This window comes from Ochotona curzoniae, unplaced genomic scaffold, assembly GCF_017591425.1.
Source record: "Ochotona curzoniae isolate NIBS_2020 unplaced genomic scaffold, NIBS_Ocur_1.0 scaffold_2587, whole genome shotgun sequence".
In the NCBI taxonomy this organism is placed as follows: domain Eukaryota; kingdom Metazoa; phylum Chordata; class Mammalia; order Lagomorpha; family Ochotonidae; genus Ochotona; species Ochotona curzoniae.
The window spans coordinates 16,176,408-16,203,836 of NW_024467096.1; the positions used below are offsets into that span (position 1 = coordinate 16,176,408).

At 43.7% G+C, this 27,429-nt stretch overlaps 1 protein-coding gene across 1 annotated transcript in view; it reads right to left on the reverse strand.

Moving 5' to 3' along the window:
- Positions 1 to 6,998: 6,998 nt before the first annotated feature.
- Positions 6,999 to 27,429, reverse strand: part of LIPH (lipase H) — a 35,904-nt gene continuing 15,473 nt past the window's right edge. Inside the window, exons 4-10 of the mRNA XM_041002976.1 lie at positions 23,785 to 23,886; positions 21,664 to 21,753; positions 18,880 to 19,047; positions 17,035 to 17,130; positions 13,920 to 14,031; positions 7,996 to 8,169; positions 6,999 to 7,086 (exon numbers count right to left, since the gene is read on the reverse strand). Of these exons, the coding sequence (XP_040858910.1) occupies positions 6,999 to 7,086; positions 7,996 to 8,169; positions 13,920 to 14,031; positions 17,035 to 17,130; positions 18,880 to 19,047; positions 21,664 to 21,753; positions 23,785 to 23,886 (830 nt within the window). The remainder of the gene's footprint in view (positions 7,087 to 7,995; positions 8,170 to 13,919; positions 14,032 to 17,034; positions 17,131 to 18,879; positions 19,048 to 21,663; positions 21,754 to 23,784; positions 23,887 to 27,429) is intronic.

A 27,429-nucleotide genomic window follows, 5' to 3' on the forward strand; every position in this document is an offset into this window, starting at 1 on the left:
GACACAATTGGCGTGAGGATTGGGGAGGATCTCCTAGGGACACCAAGAGAGAAGGAAGTAATAGCAGCTGATATTACTGGAGTTCTTAACATCGTTCAGACCCCATAGTATGTGTTTTATATCTACTAATTATTTCATATGGCAATCAACTTTGTAGGCCAGAAAACTAAAGTTGGGAAGAATTGAATAGGAGAAGCCATGCATTTAGTGGCCACAGTAAAAAAAAAAAAAAAAAAAAAAAAAAAAAAAAGCCTAATTATCTACCATGCACAACTTTTTTGAGAAAAGAGAATAGGAAGAAAAAGATCAGGAACTTAAGTAAGTAATGGAATCAGTGAAAGAATATCTGGTAGAACAATGCTGGATATAAAGCAAAAAGAAAAAAACTGTCTTAAAATCCCAAGGGAGACTATGAGAAAATGAGCTGTAGAGCTGTAGTAACACAGTGAGTAAGCCTCTGCTTGCACCACTGGCTTTCCATATCAGAGTGCTGGTTCTAGTACTGGCTATTCCACTTCTGATTCAGCTCCCTGCTAATGCTCCTGGAAAACCAGAAGATGGACCAAGTATCTGGGCCTGTGCTACCCATGTGGGAGACCCGGAGGGAGTTCTTGATTCCTGACTTAAGCTTGACCAGGCCTTGGCTATTGAGACCATTGGGGATTAAATCAGCAGATGGAAGACTCTCTCCCCCTACCTCGTCACTGTCTTCCAAATAAATTAAAAATTACATTTTTTAAATGTTTATTAAATTTATTTATATTTCTTTATTGGAAAGGCAGATTTATGGAGAGAAAGCTCTTCCAAATGCTGGTTGTTTTACTCCTGAAATGACCGCAGAAGCTAGAGCTGGCCAGTCTGAAACCAAAAGCTAGGAGCTTCTTCTGAGCTTCCAGGTACAGAGTCCCAAAGACTTGGCCCATCCTCTACTGCTTTCTACTTGTTCATGTTCTGGCTGCTCCACTTCCCATCCAGCTTCCTGTTTGTGGCATAGGAGAGCAGTGAACAACCCAAAGCCTTAGGACCCTACACATACATAGGAGGTCTACAGGAGGCTCCTGACTCCTGGCTTCAGATCAGCTTAGCTCAATGGATGTCATTGTGTCCATTTGGGGAGTGAAATCAGCTGATAGAGGATCTTTCTATCTGTCTCTCCTCTATAAATCTGACTTTCCAGTAAAAATAAATAAGTCTGTTTAAAAAGGGTAAGAACTGATGTATATTGTCAGAGTTCATGGAGAAATCCTAGGGTCATGTCATTGGGTCACAATGAAGTGGTGGAGTTATGTCAGTTTAGGGAAGAAGCCCTGACTATTCTGCCCACCCCCCATCTTGATTTAGTCTCCCCGATTCTTTTGAATCACTTCTCCATGGCACCTGCAGAACCAATGCTAACCTACCACTGCACCCCTACAGGCAACCAGCCTCTACTTAGTTCAGTCGTAACACATCTTACACAGTCTGACAAAGGACAACTGCCACCCTTCACTACAATACCTGCTGGATGGGAAAGAGGCAGGTGGCAAGGACTCAGGAAATGGTGAGTGAATTAGCTACGCATTCACCATGGGTCTTGTCTATAACTCTCAGGCATTTCTGGCTTAATCAGACCTGCCCAGAGCAGCTGAAGGGAGGAGCTCTGAGGACCACACCGTTTTGCTTCCCTACAACTACAAGACTGATTGGAACAGGGTCAGCAGCTTCCTCATGAGGAAGCAAGCTTTTTCCTCAGCTTGGAGTTTGGGATTGGGTCAGCTAGTCAATAGAGACCAGTGATGCTGCTTTATAGAGGGAAGCCCAGCTTAGCCAGCGGGATCCTAGCAGAACATTGGCATTAGTGGAAGCCCAGGAGTTCTTGAAGGAGGTTCCAGGTCGCCCCACTATCGCTAACCTTGTCACATCCTCCTATAAAACTTGAGTTGAGGGGCCTGGTGCGTGGATTTAGGTGGCTAAATCCTTGTGTTGCAACCGAGATACCATGTGAGTGCTTTTTTGTGTACCAGCTGCTCTACTTCCCATCCAGATCTCTGCTTGTGGCCTGGGAAGGCAGTAGAGGATGGCTCAAGGCACTGGGACTTTGGACCTGCATGGAAAATCCAGAGAAAGGTTCCGGCTCCTAGCTTCAGATCAGCTTAGCTCTGGCTGTGTGGCCACCTGGGGAATGGGCCATGGAATGAAAAACCTTTTTATCTCTTCTCTGTAAATCTGTTTTTCCAATTAAAAAAAAAAAAGGAAAAAGGACTTGAACAATCATTTAAGCATTAAAAAAAAATAAACACAAAAAAAACAAAAAACTGGTCCCTCGCATGATAGCCCAGTGGTCAAAGTCCTTACCTTGAATGTGCCAGGATCCCATATGGGCACTGGTTCATATCCCAGCAGCCCTGCTTCCCATCCAGCTCCCTGCTTGTGGCCTGGGAAAGCTTTTGAGGATGGTGCAAGCCTTGGGACCCTGCACCTGTGTGGAAACCTGGAAGAAGTTCCTGGCTCCTGGCATTGGATTGGCTCAGCTCTGGTTATTGAGGTCACTTGGGGAGTGAATCATCAGACAGAAGATCTTCCTCTCTGCTCTCCTCCTCTCTCTATATCTGTCTTTCTAATTTAAAAAACTATATATATTAAAAAAAAAAAACACTTGGGTTAGTGTGAGTGGATTTCTGTCCCGAGCAACCAAAGCTGCCTTAGCTAACTTGGAGTTCTGCAGGAACCCTGCATGGGACAGGGTTCCCAGGGTAGGAAGTTCTAGGTACAAGGTTTTGAAACAGTTCGTCGTGATGAAGTAGTCCTTATGCACAAGCTCATTCCATTCTAATAACCAGACCCTTACTGAACACCTCCTTAGTGTCTGGCATTGTGCTAGGTACTATGGAGGCAAATGGCAGCTACTGTTGTGGAGCCTACAGTCTTGGAGGCATTATAGCCAGATGGACATCACAGTATGGTACAGTAAAGGCAGTGATGGGAGCATGTGCAGTCAATGACAAATGGAGAAAGGGTGATTTGTGGACAGGCAGACAGGGGAAGACTCTGAACTGTAGCTCAGGGACATTAGCTCATAATCAAGGAAGACCTTGGAGTATTTAGCAGTGGTGCTAAAATGGAGGAGGAGGAAGGGAACAGAACCACGTAGACTTCAGGACAGACGGGCTTGCTGAGGAGTGGTATTAAGAACACCTGGAAGATGTGACATAGAAGAAAAAGGACTCTTTCTCTCCAAAGAAGGTAGGAAATGAACAGTTGGTCTCCAGAGATGATACTAACCAGGCATCTGCAAGAAGGTTTAGGAATGGGCTGTGGCTAGGGGGAGCAGTCTTTCTTACTTTTAAAAGTTTATTTCATCTGTTTGAAAGGCAGGATTACAAAAAGAGAGGTGTCTTACGTCTGCTGAATCACTCATAAAATGGCTGCGGTGATCAGGGCTGGTCCACGATGAAACCAGGACCCAGAGGCTTCTTCTGGGCCTCCCACATGCATGTTCAGGTCCAGTCACTGGGCCACCTTCTACTGCTTTTCTAGGTGTATTAGCAGAGAACTGGATCTGAAATGGGGCAGACAGGGCTCCAGCTGGCACCAAGATGGGATGCTGGCATTTCAGGTAGTGGCTTACTACGCCACAGTGCTGGCTCTGAAGCAGAGGTCTTTAGTCACAGATGAACATGGCTCCATGGACTCAGAAGATAGTGGAGTATTCATTTAAGAAATAGTTCCTGAATGCAAACTGTGTTATAGGTGTGTGGAAGTCTAGTGAAGATAGACGTTGATCCAAGCAAACTCATGAATAAATATATTTTTCTAAAGTGCTGTGAAGAAAAGGTACAGTGTGCTGCAAGTGGAAATGAGGTCTGAGAAGAGTGAAGTGGCAGTTGGGCCAAGACCCAAATGATAAATGAGAGGTAATCGGTGAGGGTAGACAATTCTTGTGTTTTTGGATTTTCCACACAGACACACTGAAAAGGGGAGTTGAGGCAAGGACAGCAAGAGGAGTCAAAAGTTCCAGAGGCTTCTGAAGAAGCCAGTAGTGACACCTGTAGTTGATTTCATTTCTCCTGATCAGTGATATAAGAATGCATTGAGAGGTCAGCACTGTAGTCAATTAGCTAATCCTCCATCTGAAATTGACATCATCTGATATGGGCATCAGTTTGTGTACAGGCTGTTCTACTTCTTCTTATTCTTTTTAAAGATTTATTTTTATTGGGAAGGCAGATTTACAGAAAGAAGGAAATACAGAGAAAGATCTCCATCCACTTGCTCAAGTGGCCACAACCGCTGGAGCTGAGCTGATTGAAATCCAGGAGACAGGGGCTTCTTCTAGGTCTCCCATGTGGGTACAGGGTCCTGAAGCTTTGACCTATCCTCTACTTCTTTCCAAGGCCACAAACAGGGAGCTGGATGGAAAGTGGAGAAATTCATGTCCTGGCGCCCACATGAAACCCCTGCATGTACAGGCCACTGAGTCACCATGCCAGGACCCCACCTGTTCCACTTCTGATCCAGTTCCCTGCTTGTGACCTGGGCAAGCAGGGGAAGATGTCCCAAAATCTTGGAAACTTGTACTTGTCTGGCAAACACAGAAGTTCCTGGTTCCTGGCTTTCTATTGGCTAAGATTCATCCATGGCAGCCATTTGAGGAGTCAACAAGCAGATGAAGGATCTTTATCTGTCTCCTCTCTGTGAAACAAATCTGCCTTCCCAATGAAAATTGAAAAAAAAAAGTGCATTGAAATTCCTCTCCATTCCAGTGAGTAGACTTCCTCTTTCCTTTTTCCTATTCATCTCTTCACTCATTCATTCTTCCATCCATCCATCATCCACTTATCCAACCACTCATCTTTCACCTACCTCTCTCACAGTCACTTACTCAACCTCCATGAGCCAGGTACTGTGCTGGGAGACCCACTGGCCCAGAAAGTTTGTAAATAGATAGAAATTCTGTTCCTGGAATTTTCTCATCATTGTTTTGACCTCCTGCTTACCAACCAAGAAAGAAAGGACACAGTGACTAAGTTAATCACAATATAGGACCCAGGAAGTATTAAAAACAAAACAAAAACTAGAGTCTTTTTGGCCCATTTGGTGTAATCTCAACAGGAATAGGGTTCCTCAAACCTAGGCAGCTGTTTGAACTGCCAATTCTTATGTTAACAGTCAATGGTTGAAGGGTGGAAATGTGATCCATGATGACGTCCAAAGGGTAGGAGGTCTTTAGGTCACTGGGACATGCCCTTGGAAGGTAGTACTCGTGAGATTGGTTACTTAAACTACGTACAGCCTGGCTCTTCCTCTGCTTGCTGGCTAGCCATGACATCATCCACTGCTAATACCTGGCCTCACCAGAAGCCTGAACCAATGAGTCTGTGATCTTTGACTGTGAACCCCAAAACCATAAGCTGAAAAAAACCTTCTTCGTTACTAAGTTGCTCCCCTCAGAATAAAATTAAAGCTAATAAGCCACTGATCTCCCCACCCACAACTGCTGAGGAAACATGGCAAAAAGGAGCAAAAATAAGATGTTCATGTGGCCAAGAGTGTCTTATTCCACTGATAGTTCAGTCACAGACTACCATTTCAATAAAATAGACTCTGTATTCAATAAATATGTAATCCATCAGAAGGTGTGTCAGGCAGGAATAGATTTACACATTTTCATAATTTAGAAAATATAGTCCATTTCTTTACAAGAGCAGATTTCACAGGAAGCAGTAGCAAAGGAGTTGCTTTGATGAGGTTACTGGACCTGTAACACTCAGGAATTCCAGAGACCTTCCTGCAGAGGCCACAGGTGTGGCATGGATGGAAGCCATCCTCAGGCTGGGTGCCTGGCCCAACTGCCATCATCACGTTACTCTGTCCTTTGTGTCCTTGGTATCCTGGGATGTCTTGACTTGGCTACTATTGTCATTCCAGATTCATGGCCGCATCTACCTCCAGCAGAAGCCGGAGCATTCCTCATGCTGGAAGAACGAAGTGGCTTATGCTTTGAATCTGCCTGTCAGCAAAAGGAGTCGCAGCACTATTCCAAAAGGTCATGGTAACCACACCTAACAGGTAGGATTATACACAGTATTTCTTTGATTAGGCATCTATGTATTTTCTAAATTTCACTCAGTAATCATAGATTACATTGATATAAGGAAGTTAAGAATGTCTTAAGGATTGTATAAAATGAGGGTTGCCTATAAAACAGTCCCATGTTTTTCTCTTCTCCCCTTGCTCCATGTGCTGTCACTGGCTGGGAAGCTGCCCCTGTGCTCCCCACACCCATCTTCCCTTGCATCCTCATTACTCATTCTTGCAACTGCCGTCTGGGCTGCCTGTCCCCTCCTCTGCTATGCACCTGCACATCGCAGAGAAGACAGGTGGCCCGGAGTGTGCCTTTTTTGCCTTCCCAGAGCCAACAGCCTGAAAGAGAAGCCCGTCTTGGAAAGCAGAGGTACCCTGTGCCTGTATGCTCGATCTACCCTGTCAAAATAAATAAAAGTACATTCACATTTATCCAACATCTCATAGATATCCATGAGATTGTAAAAACCCTTCATCTATTTACCTCCCACACAACAGCCCTGTGAGGTAGGTCAGTTTCATTCCCTTCCACATGCCAGAGACTGGAAGGACTGGTGCAGACGATGTGGAGTCCACTCTGCAGTGAGATCTGCAGCCCATCTCACCCTGGAAGATGCTTGATGCACAGCGTGATGCTAACGGACCGTTGAACCGACAGCTTGGAACAAAGGAGGCCCCAGGACACAGCAAGACAAAGCTCTGGGCTGGTGGAGCCTGGCTATTTCTGACTTGCCCTAGATAGGGGCTCCATTCTCAGGATGGTTTTGTAATCACAAGGTCGTTAGATGTTTTGTAACAAGACATCCTTAGACATGCCTGGAAAAAAAAAACTTGGTTTTTCAATACATTTTGTGCCTTGCGAAAAGGTGAGGAAGCCTTCAGAAGGCCTGGCCTGGAATAGCATTGATGTTTCTGGTTTCTGTGTGTCACAACAGTTACATCTGCTGCTGCTGGCAGAGAATGGGTTGGAAGAACGTTTCAACATTTTCCATCAGGACCAGATCATACCGACACAGCTGGGGCCTGGGAAAACAAAAACAAATGTGCTGATCAATAAAATAACAAAAAGAATCATACTCCAGTTAAGTAAGCTATAATGTATCCTAAGGATATAAAACTAATGAGCAGTTTCTTCTAATGATCTGGGAAAAGGCTTCTGATAAAACATCAGCCAACAAGAAAGCAGGATGTAAGATTTTATTTGCCACCCAATTTCAGTTAGATTAAAAAATTAGAAAAAAATCAAAAATATTAAAAGTCCTTGCCTGTAAGTAATGACCGAATAGTGATATTTCCCTGCTTCCCAAAACTTTCTGTAGTTTCTAGATTTATTCATGTGCGTGTTTGTTTTGATTAATTTGAGCAACAGAGACAGAAATATGTTTGTCATGCATGGTTCACAAATGCCTACAATAGCCTGGGCTGAGCCAGGCCAAAGCCAGGACCCAGACTTTCATCCAGGTCTTCCACACAGGTGGCAAGGAACCAAGTACTGGAACCATCACCTACAGCTTCCAGGATGTCTTAGCAGCACGCTGAATCAGAAACAGGACTGGGGCTTGAACCTAGCACTCTCGTATGGGATGCTGACATTTCAAGTAGTGTCTTCAACCACTGTGTCATAATATTTACCCTTTCATAATTTTTTAGTGGACAGCATTCATTTGATGATCAGTAAAAATGTGTGAAAAAGTTCAGCTGATCCAGATCCCTGCTTGTGCCCTGTACTCACATAGGGGACATGGATGAAGCTCCTGGCTCCAACCTGGCCCAGCCTCCACCCTTGTATTCTTTGGGGAATGAACCAGCAGAGGGAAAAGCTCTTATATCTCCCTCTATAACTTTCCCTTTCAAATAAATGCAATAAATCTTAAAAAAAAAAAACAAACAAACAACGAAACAGCGCTTGTTCAAACCCTGCTTTCAACGCACCTGTCTGGGTGGGCAAGTGACCTTAACTTCATCCGCAGAATCCTGAGCTTGTACTTGGGGCCTATTGCAGATCCTGTAGAGAACACCAAGGAAATCTCTGCCACTTTTTCTAAATCTTGATTAAATCTTGCAAGCAGACTCACTTGGTGATATTTCTGAAATGTGGCTGGTTCGCTAGAAGGAAGAAATCATATGTATGTTGAAATGGCTATAGATTGTTAATGAAAGAACACAGTTTTGTAGCTGACAGATCCCAGGAAAGAAGCATCACTTGATCCCATAGTCTGCTCTGGCAGATCTTCATGGGCCAAGACTGCTGAGTCCCATGGGGCTGCATAGGTAAAGCTGCTAACTCCTGCATGGCATTAGAGAGGTATGCTGCTAGTGACTGCCACTGGTACAGCTTCCTTGTCTCTTCATAGTCTGCCAGTGCCCTGAAACACGGCGCAAGGTGGGATTGCTGTCTTTATACACTAGACAAGGAAACAGATCTCTGCAGTGTGGTAGACCCCAGGTGAAAGGCTTGGATGCAGCAGTGCAGGGACTCAGACACAGTCTGCACTGCTAGATGCCTCTGTGGATATTTTTATCCAAACTGGGTACAAATTGAGAAGCTATACTTGAAATGAGTTTTCAGTCCTACTCAAGATGAACCTTAAAATAGATAAATGGGCCCGGCGCAGTGGTCTAGCGGCTAAAGTCTTTGCCTTGAACGCCCTGGGATCCCATGTGGGTGCCGATTCTAATCCCAGCAGCCCTGCTTCCCATCCAGCTCCCTGTTGTGGCCCAGGGGAAAGTGGCAAGGACAGCCCAAGGCCTTGGGACCCTGCACCCGTGTAGGAGACCCAGAAGAGGCTCCTGGCTCCTGACTTTGGATTTATGCAACTCCAGCCGTTGAGGTAACTTGGGGAGTAAAACAGCAGATGGAAGATCTTTTTCTTTCTCCTCCTCTCTATATATCTGACTTTGCAAAAAATATATATCTTTAAAAATAGATAAATGCAGGTTCTAATACTTTCCCACCAACTCTGTAGATATGTTATCTACAGTTGGAATCCCAAATGGAGCCTGTCTAGCACATATCACTGGAGCAGTTCGCTTGGTATTTTTTTTTTTTCTGGAGAGCTGGTAAGAGTTGATCATGGACAATCAGGAAGAGCCCAAGATCAGGAACAATAGGCTTGCTCTAAACTTGCATTGTTACTTTTGGAGGTGGGGTGGATAGGAAGAGGTGTGTCATCCCAACCCCACCAGAGGCATGTCTCTCATACCTTTGGAGTATAGAAGAAAGGTCACAAGCAAAACTAACCTATACCTGGATTTTAGTTTTTAAAATACCATCTCCACTAAAAGCTAAAAAGAGCCAAGATTGCTGGAAGAAATGGCTAACTCCAGGGCTAGGTGAGGAAAATGTGAAGTAAAATTTGGAACAACCTGTTGTTGGAAACATGCAACAGGATAGTTGGTGGAATGGCAGAGGCCTGTGGGATCCTGTTGAGAAGAGGCTCCAGGAAAGAGGAGGCAGAGGGCCTCTCACCAGAGTGCACTCTTGCCCCCAGAGTCCTTGAGTGTGCTTTCATGCTTCCCTGATAAATGGCGAACATCCTCGCTTAGTCTGTTATCCTATATCAAAGTGTCAAAGTAGTGTTCCTTATCAATATCTCACACCGATGGTGCTTTGATCCTGGTGCCTTGTTAGCTCTCCTGGAACTCCCTGCTTACACACAAGTAACACTAGCTGTATATCAAGCCTGATAACGGTAACCGATGTCTGAGCTGAACTGTGTTTGAACTGTTGCTTTATTGAATGTGTATAAACTGGAACCCTGGAAATAAACTTTGTCAGTTGCCCAAGACAGCACTGTCCTCACATTTCTTTTTAGTCGCACCTCCTCCCCAGGAACCCACAAGGTAGACTTGCACCTGTATGCCAGTAAGAAAGTGCCGCAGAGAGTGACAGAAATGCTCAAAGGGTCACGGAATGACCACACACCCATCAGGAAGGCTATTGACATGTGCAGCAAGCACTTAGAACTGCAACCCTTGTGTTGTGGGATTGAAAAATAGGGCAAATGCCCAGGAAAGCAGTATGGGATATTTAAAAACTTTAAAATAGGGTATAGAAATGTTTTTGGATATATAAGAACAACAACAAAAGGCAAAGGCTTGAAGAAGAGATGTCTGTATACCCTTGTTCATCGCAATTCTATTTGCAGTAGCCGAGAGCTAGAAGCAACTCCAATGTCCATCAACAGATGAATAAATAGATAAAATATGTGGTATGGACATACAGAGGAACATTATGCACCCTTGAAAATGAGGAAAATCCTGTCACAGGCTACAAAATGGATGAACTTGGGGACATTACACTAAGTGAATTAGCAGTCACAATGATCCCACTTAGAGGAGCTGTGTAAAGTAGTCAGAACTGGTAAAAAGAGAGTAGAATGGTGTTTGCTAGAGCGTGGGAATGGGGAAACACTTGTAAGATCAAAAAGTTCTGGTCAGCGTGTTACACAATGAGTTGGATGCCAAAAAGAAGGGTTAGATAGTGAAGATTACTATGTTATATGTATTTTATTGCAATAAAAAGGAACAGACTTTTTTTAAAAGGAGACATTTGTGAGTATCGGCAAGGATGTAGAAAACTGGAACGCTGTCGTCTGCTGGTAGGAATGTAAAGTGGTAGAATTGCCTTGGAAAACGTTTTCCTCAAAATGTTAAGCATAGAGTCACCGTATGACTCAGCAATTCCTAAATACATTTCTAAGAGAAATGGAAATATATGCCCATGGAAGGATTTGTAAACATATGTTCATAAAGCCATTATTCCTAGTAGCCAGAAAGCAGAAACAACTTAAACATCTATCAGCTGATAAAGACACAAACTCTTCAAAACTTCCTGGAAAACACATTCTATGAAAAAATTATATGTAGATGCCAATTTTTTTTGCACCAAAATAAACTTTTATTTGATCCTAATTTTTCACAAATTGTTTGAAGTATCCTTGCATACGTATAATGTAGTGTTAATTGCCCATTAAAAGGAGTGCAATATTGCTACATAATCAAATCTGAATTAAACCTAAATAAAGCCACATAGTAGAAGGCTCCATTTACGTGACATGGCTAGGCAAACCCACAGAAAGAGAAAATAGATTAATAATTGCTGAAGGATGCATGAAAAATGAGACATCACACCTAATGCATAAAGGTTTCTTTAAATGAAGGAGGTCTGGAATTAAATGATGGTGATGGTTGCATATTTTTGCGAATATACTGAAAAATTCCTGAAGAGTAAATGTTATGGTATGTGAGTTATATTTTAAATTCTTTAATATTAAAAAAAGAAAAAGAAAATGCATGGATACAGGGAAAGTCACCAGCCCGATAATAACCTTGACTGTGACCCTATTGATTCCCAGCCTGGACAGACTCATCTTCCTGAATAAATTCTATAGATGCATTTGCTAATGTCATTTACCTTATCTGAAGCTGTAGGAATAATATCAAAGTGTTAATCTTGGGGAAAAAAAAAACAGTCTCCATAATCTGACCAAACAACAGCAATTTCCTTTCTTCTGATTGGGGGTGACTTTTTCATAAGTATGCCTAAATAAGACTGTGCATTAAAATGTTAAGGTCTTGACAAGTGAGTGTTGTGACACAGCAGATTAAGCCTAGGAGGCCTGCATTTCATATTCGAGTCTCAGGTCCTCTGCTTCCAACTCAGTTTTCTGCTAATGTATATATTGAAGGCACTAGAAGTCAAGCGCCTGGGCCCCTTCCACTCACATGGAAAATGTGGACAGAGACCTAGCGTCTAACTTCAGCCTGGCCCAGCCCAGGCTGTTTTGGACATTTGGGGAGTGAGTTCTGAATGAAAAATCTCTCTCTCACTCTCTCTCCCTTCCTCCTTTTCCTCCCACTCTTTCAAGAAGATGAAAATAAATAAGCATTTTTAAAAATGTTAATCTCCACATTCAAGACTTCCTACTTGGGAGTTGACTATGAAAATGAAAACTTCTTAGATGAATGTAGAAAAAATATGTAGCCAGTTATAGTCATGAATATTGACATTTTGTTCTGTGAGAATTCTCTGTTGTGACTACACTGTGTCCCCTGTTATTTCTTAGCATCTCCAGATTCTAAAATTGTGACTCTAGCTGAGGTGTCTGTCCCAGCTTCCTCATTGAATGTCACTGCCTATAAGCTGCCGGAGGCTGGCTTTTTTTTTTTTTTTTTTTTGAAGATTTATGTATTTTTATTGGGAAGGCAGATTTACAGTATAAAGGAAAGACAGAGAGAAAGATCTTCCAACCACTGCTTCACTACACAATAGCTGCAACAGCCAGAATTCAGCCAGTCCAAAGCCAGGAGCTTCTTCTGGGTCTCCCACTTTGGTACAGGGTCCCAAGGCTTTGGGCCATCCTCTACTGTTTTCTCAGCCAACAAGCTGGGAGCTGGAAGGGAAGTAGAGCAGCTGGGATATGAACAAGCACCCATATGGGATCCCAGGCATGCAAGGTGAGGATTTTAACCACTAGGCTATTGCACTGGGTTCTGAGACTGGCTTCTTAGTTGACACTGCTAACAGTGCCTCCCTGTAATGCTACCCCACTATGGATTTGGGAACATTGGTTCTGAAATAGATCTGTAAGGAAGCCCTAAATATACGGTTCACAAATTTCCATTCTGGTGGGGTTGGGGGAGTAATACAGTGTAGTGGTAGCAATAAAATGTAGTGATTGAAAGTATAGGTGTTGGACCAGTGTGATGGCTCAATAGCTAGGTCCTCAACTTCTAAGTGCTGGGATCCCATATGGGCGCTGGTTCATATATATATATGGTGGAATAAACATATATAGATATAATGTGTATATATATATATATATACACATATGTGGTATATATTATAAAACCATCAGAAAATGGAAGAGAAGGGCCCAGTGGCGTAGCCTAGCAGCTAAAGTCCTTGACTTGAACATGCCTGGATCCCATATGGGCGCTGGTTCTGTCCCAGCAGCCCTGCTTTCCATCCAGTTCTCTGCATGTGGCCTGGGAAAGCAGTCAAGGACGGCCCAAAGCTGTGGGACCCTGCACCTGCGTGGGAGACCTAGAGGAAGCTCCTGGCTTCGGATCAACTCAGCTCCAGCTGTTGAAGTCACTCGGAGAGTGAATCATCGGAGGGAAGACCTTCCTCTCTGTCTCTCCTCCTCTCTGTATATCTAGCTTTCCAATAAAAATAAATAAGTCTTAAAAAAAAGTTTGTGGAAAATAGAACTAAAAGATAAGTTATTCGGTGTAAGAAAAATTTGAAATTCATGCATAATTTTTAATCATATGAAAATCTCCCATGAACTTTTTGAAGACCTCTCACGTATATACAAACATGAAATTACATATCTGCTTATATATTGCATTATGAGATCGAAAAAATAGAAGTGTGTCTGTATTTGGCCTTTATGGTGAGACTGTTGAGAATGGATGGGGCAAAAACTTGTACTTTCAGGTTACATAATTCTCTTATTGTTTTTGGATTAATATTATTGGTAACTGACTAATCATATTGTTTATATTCATGGGGTACAATCTAATGTTTTTATTTGTGTGTTTAATGTAGAATGACAAAATCAACGTATTACTCTATTGTGTAAATTCTTTACGCAAAATAACTCTCACCATTAAATATTTCATCAAAGGAAGTAAGAGAAAAGGAAGAAGGAAAAGCGGGGAGGGGGTCAGGAGAAATAAAACTCTGGCACCAAATCCAATTACAAGTAGCCTGGGAGGACAGATCAACTGGGCAAGCAACTTAGCAACATACGCCCTTAAATCTATTGTAGACCAAGAAGTACAGATCTAAAACAGGCATAATTGAAGCTTAATTCCTCCAAACTACAGACTATTGTAGTTCAACTTACTGATTGATTTTGGATTCTGTGATGTTTCCAGCTTCATCTCGCAACTTGATTGTAATGGACCCTCTTCTGATGTTTTTGTTCCAAGTTATAATATCCACAAAGTAATGATATACTGCAAGAGAGAGAACAGTAAGAGATAGGAATATCCAATTGGTGTCCCAAGGGCTGATTCCTAAATGCCAGTTCCCAGTGATAACTTAGTCTCTAGTCTCTTTGTTCCTCTGTAAAGATCTAGGCCAGAATTCCTGCTATTCCTTTCTCTTCTTTTCAGTAAAGATGGCAGAAGTGACAGCTGAGTTCCATAGTGTCCAGTTAATCACACCCAGACACAGTAGCAGAATTTCTACTTCCTTGACCAAAGTCTTATGGTGTTCTGCTAAGTTTGATTAGTTCACTCCAGTTCCTTCCCCTTTTATGAAACCTGACGGCCATCTAGAGATCTGGTATGGCTGATGAGATCTTGCACAGGTTCGGCCATGTCAGCCACTTAACCCTGATCCCGCCTCTTTCTTAGCCATGCCCAACCACCTGCCTTCCCTCACTTCCAGGCTCTGCCTTGGTCCTAGGCCTTCCCCAAACTGGACACTCATGCTTTGCCTGGTTTTATCTTTTTTTTTTTTTTCTTTCTTAAATGTAAAGTCAGATATACAGAGAGGAGGATAGACAGAGAGGAAGATCTTCCATCTGCTGATTCATTTCCCAAGTAGCCGCAACAGCCAGAGATGAACTGATCCAAAGCCAGGAGCCAGGAGCTTCTTCCTGATCTCCCACACGGGTTCAGAGTCCCAAGTTCTGGGGCCATCCTCGACTGCTTTCCCAAGCCACAAGTTCTGAACTGGATGGGAAACGGAGCCTCTGGGATACAATCTGGTGCCCATATGGGATCTCGGCACGTGCAAGGCAAGGACTTTAGCCACTGGGCTACCCCAGCAAGCCCAACTTGGTTTCATCTTAATGACATTTCCTTGAGGAACACTTTTTTAGCCTTTAGATTAAGTCTTCCATCTTGCAATTTCTGCCATAATTATTCAGCACATTTTGCTGTATTTAAAAACTACAAAGAAAATGGTAATCAAAAAACTAGTAAATCCATGCAGATACTGCTTAAAGAATGTCTTACAGGGCTTAAAAAAAAAGGACAAAGCTAAAATATTTCATACAATAACTGGAAAGGGGTTATTCTTCTTTGTATTCCCAGCACTAATACCCTGTGGCTACCCACAATTTCCTATTGAATAAATGGGAACACATAATATATTCAGAAAACTGTTTTTCCTCCTTGAATTTTGTGTTTGTTTTAACATTTATTTATTTATTTGAAACTCAAGCTAGGGCCCGGCACGATAGCATAGTGGTTAAGGTCCTTGCCTTGCACGCCTGGGATCCCATATAGGCGCTGTTTCTAATCCTGGCAACACCACTTCCATACAGCTCCCTGGTTGTGACCTGGGAAAGCAGTCAAGGATGGCCCAAAGCTTTGGGACCCTGCACCTGTGTGGGAGACCCGGAAGAAGCTCCTGGCTCCTGGCTTCGTATTGGCTCAGCTCCAGCCATTGCATCCGCTTGGGTAGTGAACCATTGGATGGAAGATCTTCCTTTCTGTCTCTCCTCCTCTCTGTATATCTGACTTTGTAATAAAAATAAAATAAATCTTTCAAAAAAAAAAAAGAAAGAAACTCAAGCTAGAGACAGAAAGAGATTGGTTCACTTCCCAAATGGCCACAACCACCAGGGCTGATCCAGGCCAAAGCCAGGAGCCAGAAATTTCATCTGGATCTCCCACGTGGGTAACAGGTACCCAAGTATGTGAGCCATCCTCCACTGTTCTCCCAGGTCACTAACAGGATGCTGAATCAGAAGTGGAACAGCTGAAACACAAACCAGTGCCCATATGGGATTGCCACCAGCATAGGTAGAATCTTTATGTGCTATACCAGCCTCCGTCCCTGAACTTTTTTATATCTTAAGGTTAAGTGTGTTTGGGGAAGATGATGACCCCTACGGGATAGTCGGATACATCATCTTTTGGTGATACCTGCATAGAAAGGGAAAGAGGCTGAGGGAACAAGTGATTCCATGAAAGAGTATGCCAGGCCTGGAGTTATCTTGTGGTTCCATCTTACTCAGGAGCTTGCCCACACCAGGCAGATGACAGTTCCTGGGCTGCCACACATGGGCCCAAGGAAAAGGGAAACCCAGTGATCTACAAACTTAAAAAAGAAAGTGGGGGGAGGGGCACAAAACAATAGCCTAGTGGCTAAATCCTCATCCTGCATAAGCCAGGATCCCATATGGGCACCAGTTCCTATCCCGGCTGCTCCATTTTCCATCCAGCTCTCTGCTTGTGGCTTGGGAAAGCAGTAGAGAATGGCCCAAAGCCTTAGGACCCTGTACCCACACGGGAGACAGGGAGAAGCTCCTGGCTCCTGGCTTTGGATCAGCTCGGTTCTGGCTGTTGCAGCCATTTGGGGAGTGAATCAGCAGATGGAAGATATTCCTCCCTGTCTCTGCTTCTCTCTATATAGCTCCCTTTACAATAAGAAATAAGTAACTTAAAAAAAAAAAAGGTTGCTCCCAAGAAAGGTGCAAAAAGATCCAAAATTGCAAGAAAAACATGTCTCTGTCCAGGTGACCTCTAGGTGCTCCACAGAGCATCTAATCATGTGCTATACCACTGAACTCCCATCTGGGATTCACAGCCCTCGAATAAATGTCTTCCAGTCATTACAGATGCCTTACAGCTAAAACTGATCCATCACTATGGCTGACACCTGACCCCAATTACATGTTCTTTGGGGAATCTAGCAATTTTCTGTTAAGAGCTTAGTGATTAGAATGTTAACAACTCCAACCTGTTAAGATTTTAATCCTTACGATTCAGAAGATAGTGATGATTATACTCCATTTTACCAAGCAAGACACTGAGATGCCAAGAGATTAAGTGACTTGGCCAAGATCGTACAGCTGTGATGTGACAGAATAGGGTTTAGTCTGGGTCCTTCCAGCTATAAAGTGCCTGTGTCACCATGCATGATCCTCATCTGCCAAGGAATGGCTGGCACACTGAGACTAGCCATGTTCCAGGGAAAATGGGGCAGCCACATTCATCACTCACTGCAGTATGGCTCCCTGTCAGCTGTGTCGAGGAATGCTTTAATCATTGGAGGATCTTGCTCATTCAAATAGTCCTTCCATCTGTAGGCATAGTACCCTACAAAACAAATTGGAAAAACATAACATTATCAGGTATTAGATAAACCTAAAAGCAAATCTGATGGCAGCTGCCACCAGCCAGGCATCCTTTCCCCATCCCTCCTAGCTCTGCAGTGAGAGGCTGCAGGGCACAAGGCATGGTCTCCTCAGTGGCCACCCATATTGACTCTATCCCCAGGAGCTGGGAGGCTTTTTTCTCCTTAACTGGTTCATAGTAGTACTATGAGAGAATGGGAAGTGGTTCACTCCCACTGATGAGAACTAAAACTAGCACTGATATTTTTCAGTAATATAGGCATTTTCTAGATTAAAACACATTCAGGTTTATACCTAAAATAGCATCATTCTTGTGAAGCAGTATGCTTTCTTGAAGGATGATAGTTGGGCCTCTAATGTAAACAGATAGTGGGCTTACCACATGAGGAGCCAGAGCGTGGCTTAGGGCACTCATTGCCTTGCTATAGGGAGGAATCCCTCTGTAAGGCTCATCAGGCAGGAGGGCCAATGGGCCCCTGGAGTTGTGTGCACAGTGTTCCAGTCCTCACAGAAGCAGCTAATGTAAAGTGACTGTGCCTGGGCTGGGCTCAGAAACTCTCCTGAACCCTCTTATTCATGCTGAGATAGAGACCGAGGAGTTTGTATTACATTCTAGGTTCAGATTGCCTTTTTTTCTTAACGCTTATTAGGGGATTGGAGTAGTCCAAAGAACAAATTAATTAGAAAAGAAGTATCTAGACATTTTCTTTAAAAAATGTATTTCATAGGGCTGGCATAGTGGATTGAACCTTCTAAATGGTTCACTCTCCAAAGACTGTTGCAGCCAAGTCACTGAGCCAGGCTGAAGCCAGGAGCCAGGAGCTTTGTCTAGCTGTAGGTGCAGGAGCCCAAGCACTTGAGCCGTCTTCCACTGCTTTCCCAGAGCATTAGCTGGGAGCTGCAGGATTGGAAATAGAGTAGCCAGGATTTGAACTGGCATTTCTTTGATTATATTGCAACACTGGTGGCTCTAGGAACAGTTTTTTAAGAAAGAAAAGCACAATGTGTATCTGTGTTGAAAGGGCCATGATTTGGTACAGTAGTTGAGTTGCTGCTTGGAATGCCCCTATCTCATAGTTGGGTGCCTGATTCATGGCCCCACTCTTCCATATGTACCCAACTTCCTGCTAATATGCACCCTTCAGAGGGTGTAACAATGGCTCAAGTATTAGGGTCCCTGTCAGCCACATGGGAAACCCAGACGGCATCGTGGGTACTTGGAGTTTAAACCTACCAGAGAAGATAGCTACCCGTCTCTATACTTCTTAAATAAAATGAATAGGGCCCAGCACGATAATGTAGTGGCCAAAGTCCTCGCCTTGCACACCCAGGATCCCACATGGGCGCCCGTTCCTATCCCGGCAGCTCTGCTTCCCATCCAGCTCCGTTTGTGGCCTGGGAAAGCAGTCGAGATTGGCCCAAAGCTTTGGGACCTTCCACCCGTGTGGGAGACTTGGAAGAAGTTCCTGGCTTCAGATTGGCTTAGCTCTAGCCATAGCGGCCGCTTGGGGAGTGAATCAATGGATGGAAGATTTTCCTCTCTGTATATCTGACTTTCCAATAAAAACAAATTAATCTTTAAAAATAAATAAATAAATGAATAAAATAAAGTTTAGAGACCCATTTTTAGATAGTAAAACGATTCTGGAATTCATAGCAACAAAAGTTAGCTGTTTATTAATCAGAGAGGAAAATTGCTTATTGGACTTACCCAGCAGGGGGCAGGGCTTCCCTTGGGATGTGCCACAGTTGATGCACTTGCCGTTCCTGTAATCCCGGTAGGAGTCGCAGGGGTAGGCAGTGATGGTACAGTTCTTTCTCAGGGAGGAAAGGTACAGGAACACGGACATCTGGTGGTCACATTTAAAGTACTGCATCCCTTGATTGTGAAAGGGAGTAGAGCAGTTAGCGTTAAATAATAACACATCACACGTTTTACACAAAGCTTATCACCTGTCTGCTATGTGCCAGCACTGTGTTAACAGCTTCAGTGCACTTGGTTCCATTTCCTTATAAAAACTCAAACATACTGCCTGGCACGATGGCTCAACGGCAGAATCCTCATCTTGCAAGTGCCGGGATCCCATATGGGCACCAGTTCATGTCCTGTTTGCTCCACTTCCCTTCCAGCTCCCTGCTTATGATCTGGGAAAGCAGTAGAGAACTGGCCAATGCTTTGAGACCCTGCACCTGCATGAGAGACCCAGGAGAAGCTCCCGGCTCCTGGGTTCAGATCAGCTCAGCTCTAGCCATCACGGCCATTTGGGGAGTGAACCAGCAAGTGGAAGACCTTTCTCTCTGTCTCTTATTCTCTTAGTAAATGTGATCTGCCTTTCCAATAAATAAGAATTTTTTAAAAAAATTTTATTTTCGGGCCCGGTGGTTAAGGTGGTTAAGTGGTTAAGGTCCTCGCCTTGCACGCCTGGGATCTCATATGGGCGCCGGTTCTAATCCCGGCAGCTCCGCCTCCCTTCCAGCTCCCTGCCTGTGGCCCAGGAAAGCAGTCGAGGACTGCCCAAAGCTTTGGGACCCTGCACCCACGCGGGAGACCCGGAAGAGGCTCCTGGCTTCGGATTGGCATAGTATCGGCCGTTGCACTCACTTGGGGAGTGAATCATCGGATGGAAGATCTTCCTATCTGTCTCTCCTCTCTGTATATCCACCTTTCCAATAAAAATAAAATAAATCTTTAAAAAAAATTATTTTCATTGTAAAGTCAGATATAAAGAGAGGAGAGACAGAGAAGAAGATCTTTAGTCTAATGATTCACTCCCCAAGTGACCACAACGACTGGAATTGCGCCAATCGTAAGCCATGAGCCAGGGACTTCCTCCAGTTCTCCCATATAGGTGCAGGGTCCCAAGGCTTTGGGCTGTCCTCGATTGCTTTCCCAGGCCACAAACAGTGTACTGGATGGGAAGTGGAGCCACTGGGATTAGAACCCATATGGAATCCCGGCGCATTCAAGGCGAGGACTTCAGCCACTTGGCCACCGCACCAGGCTCAAATAAATATAAAAACACACACAAAAGAAAAAAAAACTCATACATAAGAATTTATGCTGGCAGGTGTCAGGAGAAAAGATGGAGTCAAATTAAAGCTATGCCAAGTCACAAATATGCTTTAGTGAAAGACATTCAATGCTCATTTAGATGTGTTTTGTATTTTAATTTTGTTTCTTGTTTGGGAAAGTAAGTATTCCAAAATTTGTTTTGCAGTATATTCAAACAACAAATCTACAAATTGTGTAACTCTCAGAATAAGCAATAACCAGGAATGGCAGTGTGACTAAGTACATCCTAAGTTGCAGGTGTTTTATATAATATATTGCAAACTTTCCCAGTCATGCAAAGTGGGAGGCATGAGCATGATTTGTAGGTGAGAGAACTGGGATATGAAAAAGCTGAGGCTCAGAGCCAGAGTTCTCATGCTGATGTAGGAAGGGAGGCAAGGAATTTCAGGCCAGCTCTATGTGGCTTGCAAACCTGTGTTGGTTGCTCTACTATGAAAGTTCTGAAACTTCTGTCTCAGAGGAGCAGCATTGCAGCTCTTACCTGAGAACCTGGGAACTCATTAGAAATGCAAATTATTGGGCTGGCCCTGAGGGGGTTGAGGAGCAGGAGAGCAGGGTGTCATACTGTTTTCACAAGCCTTTCCCATGATTTTGATGCATACTGAATTTTGAGAACCATTCTATGCTGCAGAATGGAAGATGGAACCTGTGTGTGTGTGTGTGTGTGTGTGTGTGTGTGTGTGTGTGTGTGTGCAGGGGCATAGTGTAACATAAGGGCACACAACCTTGAATTTTTTTAAGGGAGGGGTTTTTTTTTTCCCCTATGGGGAAGGTTTTTTTTTTTAAGATTTATTTTTTATTTACTTGAAAGGTACAGTTCAGAGAAAGAGAGGGAAAGACATCTTCCATCACCTGGTTCACTTCCTAAATGGATGCAATAGGCCAGGTCTATGCTAGGCAAAAAAACAGGAGACTGGAGCTTTTTCCAAGTCTCCCTAGTTGGGTGCAGGGGCTCAAGCAGTTGAGCCATCTTCTGCTGCTTTCCTAGCCACCTTAGCAGAGAACTGAATCAGATGTGGAACAACTGGGTCTCAAACTGGCATCCTTATAGGATGCCAACATCACAGACAGCAGCTTAACTTGCTGTGCCACTGGTCCCAACAACCTTGAATTGTAACCAATGATTAAAGCTGAGGTTTACCAAGAAGCAGCAATTCTTGGGGGACACAAGAACTCCTGGCTTTGGTCTGGCCCAGTGCTGACCATTTTGGCCATCTGGGGAGTGAACCAGCAGATGAAGGATTTCTCTCTCCCTCTCTCTCGCTTTGTAACTCTGACTTTCAAATAAGAAATTAATATCTTTAAAAAAGAGAAATGTTCCACAGCTTTTAAAAAAATACCTGGATCTATAAAAATGCCAAAATTTTTAAATATGCCTTCTTCAAACCACTATTTTACAAAACAGAATGTGTCTGTACTTACCTCCAAAGATTGTTTGGGGGCAACCAGGTTGATCCGATCCTCCATTTGGGTAGAAATCTATGTTTCCTAATGGGTCCTTGAAGCCCAGTGCTAGAAGAGAGCACACTGTTCTTTACACTGCTTTCTTTTCACGTTTCCTAACTCACTTGCCTATAGGATATGGGCAGAGATTTGTTATTATTATATCGTTACTGTGCTTATCATTGTTATATTGTTATATTTTTTTCACAGTTATCCTAACAGTTAACTAGGAGGCGGTGATTTCTAACTAGGGGACTGTGAAGATGGTAACAGAATTGACTTCCCATATTTCTGAAATATATAGGAATTTGGTCTCTGATCCACCAAAAGGCTGGCAAAAAGGACCCCTGTCTTCTTGATCTTTGGCTGGAGCCTTCTAATTGCTGGGTGCTTCCTGGGCCTCTGTTTGCATCTGTGTAAATCTTTACAAATGTAAAACAGGAAAATTGTATCTTTTTACTTTGTATAAAAAATCTTTACAAATTTGAGATCAAGGGTGGTAAATAATAATAATAATAATAATAATAATAATAGATTGGCAATGCTTATACTAAATGGTGAACTAAAAAATGTTGGTAAGTTTATATTCTTTAACCATGAAACTGCAAAATGGCCATTGAAATGTTTGATTGAAGCATTACTTGTAATTGTGTATACATACATATGTAAACATAGAAAGTACATTATGGTAATACCAGCAGTTGTTACATGTTGAGATATATTCATATATAAAATATAATATTATATATTGTCTGGCATGTATCCATGAACACCATACTAGGTGCTTTACACACACCTGTCTCCTGGTTTTCACAGTGTCAGCAAAGTAGCTATTGCTAAATTCAGATAAAGTAGCATGACAGATGAAGGTAGGAGGCAGGGGACTTTGGGAAGTAGCACAGCCTTGCCAGATGGATACAGTAGACACCCATCCTTGACCTCACTCCAACCCCCATGCATTCAGTGAAATCAGAGCCGTGAAAAGGCCATAGAGCTGGCAGGCCATTGATGGGCTCAGAGTTCCTCTGTGTGAGACCCAAACCCAGAACTTGCTTCTCACCTTAAAGGAGTTATGAGTATTTAAAAAAAAAAAAGGCAGGAGCCCCACATGGTAGCCTAGTGGCTAAAGTCCTTGCCTTGCTTGCCTGGGATCCCCTATGGGCACCAGTTCATATTCCAGTGGTCCCATTTCCCATTCAGCTCCCTACTTGTAGCCTAGTTAAATAGTGGAGGAGGGCCCAAGGCCTTCCATGTGGGAGACCCAGAGGAGGCTCCTGGCTCCTAGCTTCGGATTGGCTCATCTCCAGCCATTGTGGCCACTTGGGGAGTGAAGCAGCAAATGGAAGATCTTTCTGTCTCTCCTTCTCTCTCTGTAATTGTGAGTCTCCAATAAAATTAAATAATTCTTTAAAAAAGCAAAAAGCAGGGCCCAGCGCGGTGGCGCAAGTGGTTAGGGGTCCTCGCCTTGCATGCCCGGGATCCCATATGGGCGCCGGTTCTAATCCCGGCAGCCCCGCTTCCCTTCCGGCTCCCTGCCTGTGGCCTGGGAGAGCGGTCGAGGACTGCCCAAAGCTTTGGGAACCTGCACCCGCGTGGGAGACCCGGAAGAGGCTCCTGGCTTCGGATTGGCATAGTATCGGCCCGTTGCGCTCACTTGGGGAGTGAATCATCGGATGGAGGATCTTCCTCTCTGTCTCTCCTCTCTGTATATCCGCCTTTCCAATCAAAAAATAATAATAAAATAAATAAATAAATAAATAAATAAATAAATCTTTAAAAAAAAAAAAAGCAAAAAAACATGCATCCCAGCCAAGTTGCACATTTGGGTACATTTGTTCATATGGTATGTAAGTCTGTCACGGATGATCATTTTTACAAAGAAGAGGTGATGGGAGAACCATCCCCTCTCCAGTATGGGATTTTGGGTGCTTGCCTTAAACCAGTTTCCCTTAATATTTCTGTGGCTTTGGAGTTGTACCCTAAGAGAAGAGAAAATCTAGAGGAACTCGACCTGCCTCTGCATGCTGATGCCCCCAGGGGGAGACTCTGTGTGTCTGGGGTGGAGCGGGTGTCACTGATACACAAGGACAGGAATGTTACCGTCAATGTCTGAATGGATGACATCAACAAACTGTGCATCACTGGGATCCAATCTGTCCTGGGGAGGCTTCCCATTGAATAAAGGGCCGGCAGGGTCAAGACCTGGAAGGAAACAGAGTCACTTGGCAGCTCCACGCAGTGAGTCATCTGCAGCTAGGCCTTTGATCCCTCCTGATGCCATGGCTCCTAGGCTCCAGGGCAACCTGGGTGGGCGAGCACTCACGCTGCCATCTGCTTTCCACAGATGCAGAGCTTTTTCCCACAGTGGAGAGGGTTAACCTGGCAGTGCCTCTGAGAAGGGCTTCTGGACTCCCAACAGCAGGCATACCTCATGCTGAGCTCAGCAGCAGGGAATGTGCGTGTACGCGCTCTCTCTCTCTCTCTCTCTCTCTCTCTCTCTGTCTCTCTCACAGCGAGAGAGGGACCAGACAGTGGGGCAAACTGATTCTTCCAGGGCTGGAGATGGGGAGGGCCAAGGGTACATAAAAGAAAGCCAATACTGTATATTGATCTTTATCCCATTTTACATGATCTAACACTTTCTTCTTCTTATGAATCAAACTCCTTTACAGTGTCCACTCTTATCCGTGTATACTAGCTTATTTACTCTGCATTACAAACCTATACAACTGGCAGGGTAGGTGTACCTAGTCCCACTGTGCAGTCAAATGACTTGAGATTCAGAGAGACCAGTGTCTGGACTAGATTACAGCTTCATAATGCAAACACTTTTATGTGTGCGGCTGTTGATTTTACTGTGCATTATGTTGGGCAAGCTCAGTAGGAAAGAGTGAAACTCCTAGGCAAAGCACGTATCACATAAGGAAATGGAGTGGGTGTCAGCCCTTGCAGAAATATCCCACTCCATGGATACCTGAACTGATTTCTGGACTTCAGCCAGTATTCGCTGGCATTTCTCACTGTCACTCTGAAGCAGCTGGAAAAACAGACAGCAGCTCTTATGATGTGGAGACCACAACATAAAAACTTTGAACTTAAAGCCAGCAGCTCACAAAGGGCCCTGCTCACTAGAGCCTTGCCTGGCATGAAGTGTTTACAAGGGATGTCGGCCTTGAAGTTTCTGCCTGTGACAGTCATTTTAGATGACATCTCCCATCCGAGGTGTTAAGCATGAATAACCTTCTCTGGGTCTAGCCTCCGTCATAGCATTGCTGCCCTCCTAATGTGTAGCTTCCCTGAGCCATTTCTCTATCTGACTCCTGTCCTTATCTCACTTCCATTTCTGTCTACTCCCAACTGAAACTGAAGTGGGAGGATGTGATGGGTTGACATCCGGACACCTGCATCCATAGCACATTCTCAACACAATGTGAGAAACTCATAATCTGCAAGGGAATCTGCCTGCTGACCTAAAACAATGGCATTGCCTAAGAAAACTGGCAGTGAGGGCCTCCCTGGTCATCAACCTCCTGATCCCTAGCAGATGAAACATCTAAACTAGGCAATTTTGAGAATGAATAGGGTGTTGTTGTTAATAGTTGCAAGAGGACTAAAGGCGCAATCTGGATATGTTATAGACAAACTCAGACTTGTGACAAGCACTAGAGGTGACCAGCTTACAACATCAGGCAAAAGTTACAGGAAGCCTGCCCTCACATAGGAGATCCAAACTAAGTTCCTGGCTCTTGGCTTTGACCTGGTATAGCTCCAGCTGTTGGGGATATTCAGAAGCAAACTAGCATATGGAAGATCTCTATCAGTTCCTCTCCTGATTCTCTTTCAAATAAATAAGTAAATATTTTTAAAAGAATATCATGTTAATTTAAAAAAATTATCATGTTAATATTAACATGTAATCAATATTTTTTAAAAGAGTGGGTTTTTTGTGTTTGTTATTATTTTTTTATAAATGTTCCAAATCATGCCTGTTTAACATTTAGAGCACATCTGTTTGCACTGGGTATGTCAAGGGCTCAGCAGCCACATGTGGTTAGTAACTACTTTATTGGACAGCTCAACGCTAACATAATTTGTCACAGAATATGTTCAGACCATCTGCGTCTTTAAGTTAGATAGACATATTCCTGGGGCCAGCCTGGTTGTGAAGTGGATTAAGCTGTTAGCTGTGACACTGGGGTTCCAAAAGAGGCTGGTTTGAGTCCTGGCTCTTCTATTCCCTGCAAATGTGTCTGGGAAAGCAGGAAAAGATGGCCCTGCCACCCATGTGGGAGACGTATATGTAGTGTCAGGCTCCTGGCTTCTACCTGGCTCAACCCTGGCAATTATTACTATTTAGAAATAAAACCAGCAAATCAAAGATTTCTCTCTGTGTCACTCCTCTCTTTAGCTCTGCCTTTTGCATAAAAAAGATATGCCAAAAAATGCAGACACCTGACCTCACCCTACCAGTTTTGATTTGTCTGGTTAGCATTGTCAACCTTAAACAATCCAACTTAATGCATTCAAGTGATGTAGGCAGTTGAAGCATTTTCGATCCATTCATTTTCTATCTGATGAAAAAAAAAAAAAAAACAAGAAAATGTGCCCAGAGAGGAAGACAAAAGAGACAAAAGGAAGGACTTAAGGAAGAAAGGTAAATGGAAAAGACGAAGCAGCCGTCCAGGCCATGCTAGGGAGACAAAGATCCAGTTGGTGGAAATGAATTGGATTTAACAGGCCACATTCCCACTCCACAACCCGGTGAGCCTACCTGGGTAAGAGTGGAAAGTAGAAATAGTTTACTCCTATAGTTGCTCTTGGGGACAGCTGAGATTGGCCTTGGGACTTAGACATGATGAGAAATCAGTAAAATATGAGGAAGTCAGCAGAGATGGAAAATTGGGCAGTGAACCCCACTGGTGAGTTCAAGCTATAGGTTAGGGCATGTAGGGCCAGCCAGAGGAGAAAAAAGGTTGTCCTGGGGCATTTCTATTAAGAGATCAGAATCCATTGCAGTTCATATTCAAAGTAGCTATGGGGACAAGTTTACTCTTCAGGGAGGGCTCAGTAGTTAAATCCTCGCCTTGCAAGGGCTGGCATCTCATATGGATGCTTGTTCATGTCTTGGCTGTTCCAACTCCCTGCTTGTGGCCTTAGAAAGCAGTAAAGGATAGCATAAAGTCTTGGGACCCTGCACCCATGTGGGAGACCTGGAAGAAGCTTCAGGCTCATGGCTTCAGATCACCTTTGTGGCCACTTGGGGAGTGAACCAGCAGACAGAAGATTTTTCTCTCGGTTTCTCCTTCTCTCTGTATATCTGCCTTTCCAATAAAAATTTAAAAAAATAATAAAAGAAAAAAAAGCATCTGGGAGAAGCAGTGTGACCTCCATCCAGTACCAGGGTTACAGGAAGGGCTAGCCAAGTGGAGTGTGTGTGTGGACAGTCAAGGAGAGAAGCAAAGATAGAGCTGGGGCAGAGACATACAGACACATAGACCAAGGTGCCTTGCCCAAGACTACCTGCCAAGTTTAAGTAGCACATTCTGACTCACAGCCCCAAAAGCAGAGGTTCAGAACACTAACCTCTCTCCTCCCTGCCCCATCCATTTCTGCCTCCAGATTACCTAGACGTTAAATAGCTCCCTGGCTATGAGGACAGGTTGTGGGAAAGGTGAGTGGGAGAGCCTCAATTCCGGGAGAGCTGCCCTCAGTCCTTCTTGTGTAGTTGTGGAAAGTTACTAAGCA